General features: G+C 41.4%; 1 protein-coding gene across 1 annotated transcript; it reads left to right on the forward strand.

Annotated features, from left to right (window-relative positions):
• The first annotated feature begins 486 nt into the window (after nt 1-486).
• LOC137742073 (uncharacterized) lies at nt 487-2278 on the forward strand. Its single transcript, XM_068481819.2, has one exon. It carries the CDS (start codon nt 1082-1084, stop codon nt 1997-1999), a length of 918 nt encoding a protein of 305 aa, XP_068337920.2. The 5' UTR covers nt 487-1081; the 3' UTR covers nt 2000-2278.
• The last annotated feature ends 2662 nt before the right edge of the window (nt 2279-4940 follow it).

Below are 4940 nucleotides of genomic sequence, written 5' to 3' on the forward strand. Positions count from 1 at the left end.
TAAGTTTTTAATTCCTCGTAGAAAAAGGTTTAGATGCTTATTCTTTAAAGGAGAAATATTAAGGAGACTCTCTACGAACTATCTGCCGTCTCACAATTTAACGCCAATTTTCGTGCTAATATTATAAAATATTATACTAAAAACATAAGGTGACGAAAAGTCCATGAGGAGTTCCAAAGTCCCTTTAGCATTTCTCTCTATAAAGTATGTAAACCAAATTACAATGTTGTTTTATCGCCAGATGGTGATTAGGAGGAAGACTAAAATATTTCTACGAGTCTTCCTAATCTCCAAACGTGAATTATCGTGGCCAAGCTACCTCTAGTCCTTTTTTAAGTTTAAAAGTTAAAATTAAAATGTTGTTTTGTTTTGTAAGCACAAGATAGAAACATCACTAAAAGTGAAAGATCCTCAAGTAACCTGCTAAGCCGGTTTGCCGGCAAAAAATGACCCTATATCTACTTTTCCCCACTTTCATAATCTCCCCAAAGTAATCAAACGCCTCCCTCTCTCTCTCTCTCTCTCTCTCTAAATCCGTAATACAAGTTCACACCAACACCCACTCAATTCTATAGAACCAGAGTAAGAATTTTCAGTGAAGCTTTTTCTTCTCTCTTGCTTTTTTTCCCTTTCTTTTAAATTTTGAAAAATACAGACACAGAGTAGCAGAAGCCGACGAAATCAAAAGCGCGTTACAACGTACACCCTCATCATCCTCCATTTATATTCCTCTTTGTTCTTTTTCCAACTTCCCCGATCTCACTCCCCCTGATTGCTTGCGACGAATGACGCCATCACCCACTGCTGATTATTTGTTCACCATCTCTACTGTTGGGATCGTCGCAAAATCTCTTTGCGCATCAGATCCTTTTGAGAAGGTCTTACAGCTCGCCACCATTGTTGGTTTCTGAGAAGAAGAAGAAGCAGCAAATCTTTCGATACTTGACGCTACTCGGCTCCAGATCGAATAAGCTCTACTGGTTTTTTTCCCCCTTTCTGTGATCTGCTACTTTCTCGGTAGCCAAACGCTGGGAAAGTTGCTGCTGCCATTTCTGTAGTGTTTGAAGTTCTCAGAGATTTGATGCCTTCCGGAAGCATGTTCAGAGAAAGGAAGATGGGGAAATCATCAGGTGCGGCGCCAGGCAGCAGAGACTGGACTCAGATCTATGCAATCTACGGTCTCGAGCAGTGGCAGACCATTCTTTTCCTCCTCTTCAACGCTGTCCTATTTACCATTATGTCCCTCCTCTACCTCACTTACTTCCACCCCATCACCCTCTTCTTCCACCGCCTCCTCCCCATCGACTCCGCCCGCTTCGCCGCCGGCTTCACCGGCTCTGTCACCGCCCTCTCCGCCCTCTGCCTCTTCTTCGCATCCGGACACTTCCTATACTCCTCACTCCCCCTCCACTATGACGTCGTGCAGCGCATGGTCAGCTCCGTCAACGACTGGTCAACCGTGAAGCACGCCCTCGACCTCGGATGCGGCCGCGGCATACTTTTGAACGCGGTGGCGACCCAGATGAAGAAGGAGGGGAGTTCGGGTCGGGTCGTGGGACTGGACCGGTCCAAGATGACGAGCCTCTCGTCGACGCTGCGAACGGCGAAGATTGAAGGTGTGGGGGAGTACGTGACTTGCCGTGAGGGCGACCCCAGTAGATTGCCGTTCGGGGACGGGTACTTCGACGTCGTGGTCTCCGCCGTGTTCGTCCACACCGTCGGCAAGGAGTACGGCCATAGGACAGTGGAGGCGTCGGCAGAGCGGATGAGGGTGATCGGCGAGATGGTGAGGGTTCTGAAGCCCGGTGGGGTCGCTGTCGTGTGGGACCTACTGCACGTGCCGGAGTACGTGCGGCGGCTGCAGGAGCTGAAGATGGAGGAGATTCGGGTGTCGGAGCGGGTGACGGCGTTTATGGCGAGCAGCCAGATCGTGTCTTTTCGCAAGCCCAGTCAGCACGTTATCGGGCCCGGTGAGGTCCGACTCGACTGGAGATGCTGAATACCCGACCCGACCCGGATCGGATGGACCCGGCCCACATCCACACGAAGAAAATAGTCAGCCAAAATAGTATAAATACATAACCACTCTGAAGACTTTGGAGTAATGATAAATAATTAATTAATTAAATGGAAAAATTAATGGCTTTGTTTATGTGTTTGTATGGAGTCTTGTGTTCTGGAGAGGCGAAGCTGACCCAGATCAGATGGGGAGAGAGACGATTATACATGTAATAATCTTAGTTTAAATTATCTAATGATATTTTGTTGATCTTATATATTTTAGAGGTGACTTTATGGGATTTGAAGTATTTTTAATTTGTTTGTAATGATTTTGGTGGATAATTTTATGTAATATTTAACGAAATTAGGATCATACTGGATCTATATGAGCAATTCCCTCTGTGTTTGATTTTAACTAGGTTCTTTCTTTGAATGATTATAAATCCTTTAATCCAGAATATTTAATATGATTTACAAATGGAAAGAAATTAGTAAGAGACTAGCCAAGGAGTAGATCTTTCGCGGTTTGCGATCATGAGGCTACAGTGCTCTTTCTCGCTCGTTTATAATTTAGTGAGATTCGTGCAATTAGACCTCATCAACTGTGAGCGAGTTGCCACAAGGGGTGTGCGCTATTCACAGTTTTTTATTTCGGACACACCCTCTTATTTGTGATTGTCAGATCGATTAAATTAAAGAAGATTAAATATAAGAAATTAACAAAAGATGTGAGAAGTAAAAAAAAAGTGTGAGGATAAGTGTGAGAATAACACACCCCTTGCCATAACATAAGACAGCCTCATGGAAGGCTCTTGTTTGGTAGGAACTCACTTAAAATGGGAAGCCCATGCAATGTAATCCTAAGCCAGTTGTTCATTTTTATGTTGAGCAGAGTGTTATATGAGGCGCAATTTACTCTGTGCTTGAACTTTTTCATGTAACAATAAGTGACCAATTTGTGAGACTACTAGTTACAATCACATCTTGTTTTCTCCTCTCCCCTTTCTCATGGCAATGTGGCGTGGCATCGTTGACATCCGAGTATTATAGCAACAAGACAGGGTTTTGATTTGTTAATTGTCATGTCCAAGTAGCTTATGGTAGGGTTTCCCTTTATTTTGTAGCAAGTAAACATGGATTTGATCCTCGCCAGATCCCCTCCCTAGGGATCCTAGGAATCAATGCACGTGGACCGTTGATCAAAAATTGTGCGGCCCCAATTAAATGTTTTTATATTTTTAAAAGTAACGTAGCTTCATTTTACGTGAAAAATATAAAAAATGATAAAATTGTGGCCGCACAATTTTTGATCAACGGTCCACGTGCGTTGATCCCTAGAATTCCCAGCGAGGGGATCCGGCGAGATCCAAATCCAGTAAACATCTATTAGATTTGATGGGTAGTGGGGTTTTAGGGGGCTGCTATCGGTAGGAAAAAATAAAATAAATAAATTATTCAACTTCATTAATCCAACTAATTAGTGGTGCTTGATTTTTGGATAACCATTTGACTGTGATACATCTGATTTAATTGCCTTTTAAGTTAAAATGATTACTGAGATTGGCGCAAATCCTTACTTTAGTCTCTGAGATTTTAAATCAACTGATGTGGCTCCTCAATCAAGGGAAGGGGTTGATATGACAAACATACTTTCCATTCAACGAAGATTTCTCATAGAAATACCAAAATAATTGACGGTGAACATTCTCAAAAATCACTTTTATCAATTTTAAATTTCAGGCACCAAAATGAGGAATTATGCCAATCTCATATGCCATTTTGAATATATATATATATATATAAGTTATTTAATCTTATGCCTTAAAATATTTCCTAAGTTTTCAAATCAGCTTTAAAAGAGATGGTGATATTTTTGTGGAGGGCTGTGTGAGGTCGATAGTAAGTGATGCATGGTAGGGTTTTGGTGCTCGTGTGAAGTCGCAGTCGTACATCCTCTAATCGTGAAAGCATGCAAATGTTGTTGAGCTGGGGAATTGAATTTGGTTTGAAAATTAAAAACCCTAATCAATTTCTGCACGTCCATACATTTCTCTGAAATTATTTGTAATTCCGTACGAGTCTGTCATATTCTCTTCGTTCAATAAAATCTCGTGATGACTATGAAGATAATTAAAAATAGCAACGACCTTCCTCCAACTTCAACTTTGGTGATAATGTTGCTTCACATTTAATTTATAAATTGATGTCTTACCACATTATGCTGAATAAGATGAGACATGCAATATTACGTGTTTGAAAATTTCACTTTCAAAGAACTTAGAATTAGTGTTGTACTTTGATGTATTCGATTCTCCTTTGCTCTCATATTGCTTGTATCTAAACAAAATAAGAATTATCCATACCTCAAGGTTTGAAGTGATTTAAAAAAAAAAGAAAATTAATAAAAAGAGTTTGAAAGTTTTGAGTTTTAACAATAAGGATAAAATAAAGGGTAAAGCGAATAGTACCAGGATTGACCTTTTAGTGTAAAAATATGGTTTTTCGTTAAAGTGAACAGTATCGAGTAGGGCTGGGCACGGGCCGGGCCGGGCCCAATTTTGAAGGGACCGGACCGGACCTAGGTTCAAAGGGAACGGGGCGGGCCGGGCCGGGGATTACATTTTTTAATATAAGAACCGGACATTACCCGGCCCGGTTGAAACGGGCCGGTTCGGGCCGGATCCACGGGTCCATTTTTTTTTTTTTTTTTTTTTTGGTTGTTTGAAAAAAAAAAAATTTATACAGAATACAGATTGCAAACTGCACAAAAAACTGCACAATCTGCACAAAACTGCACAGATTGCAATTTGCACAAAACTGCACAGATTGCAAACTGCACAGATTTGCACAGATTGCAATCTGCACAAAACTGCACAGATTTGCACAGATTGCAATCTGCACAGATTGCAAAACTGCACAGATTTGCACAGATTGCAATC

This window comes from Pyrus communis, chromosome 11 (genome assembly GCF_041283825.1).
Source record: "Pyrus communis isolate YQ-2024b chromosome 11, ASM4128382v1, whole genome shotgun sequence".
In the NCBI taxonomy this organism is placed as follows: Eukaryota; Viridiplantae; Streptophyta; class Magnoliopsida; order Rosales; family Rosaceae; genus Pyrus; species Pyrus communis.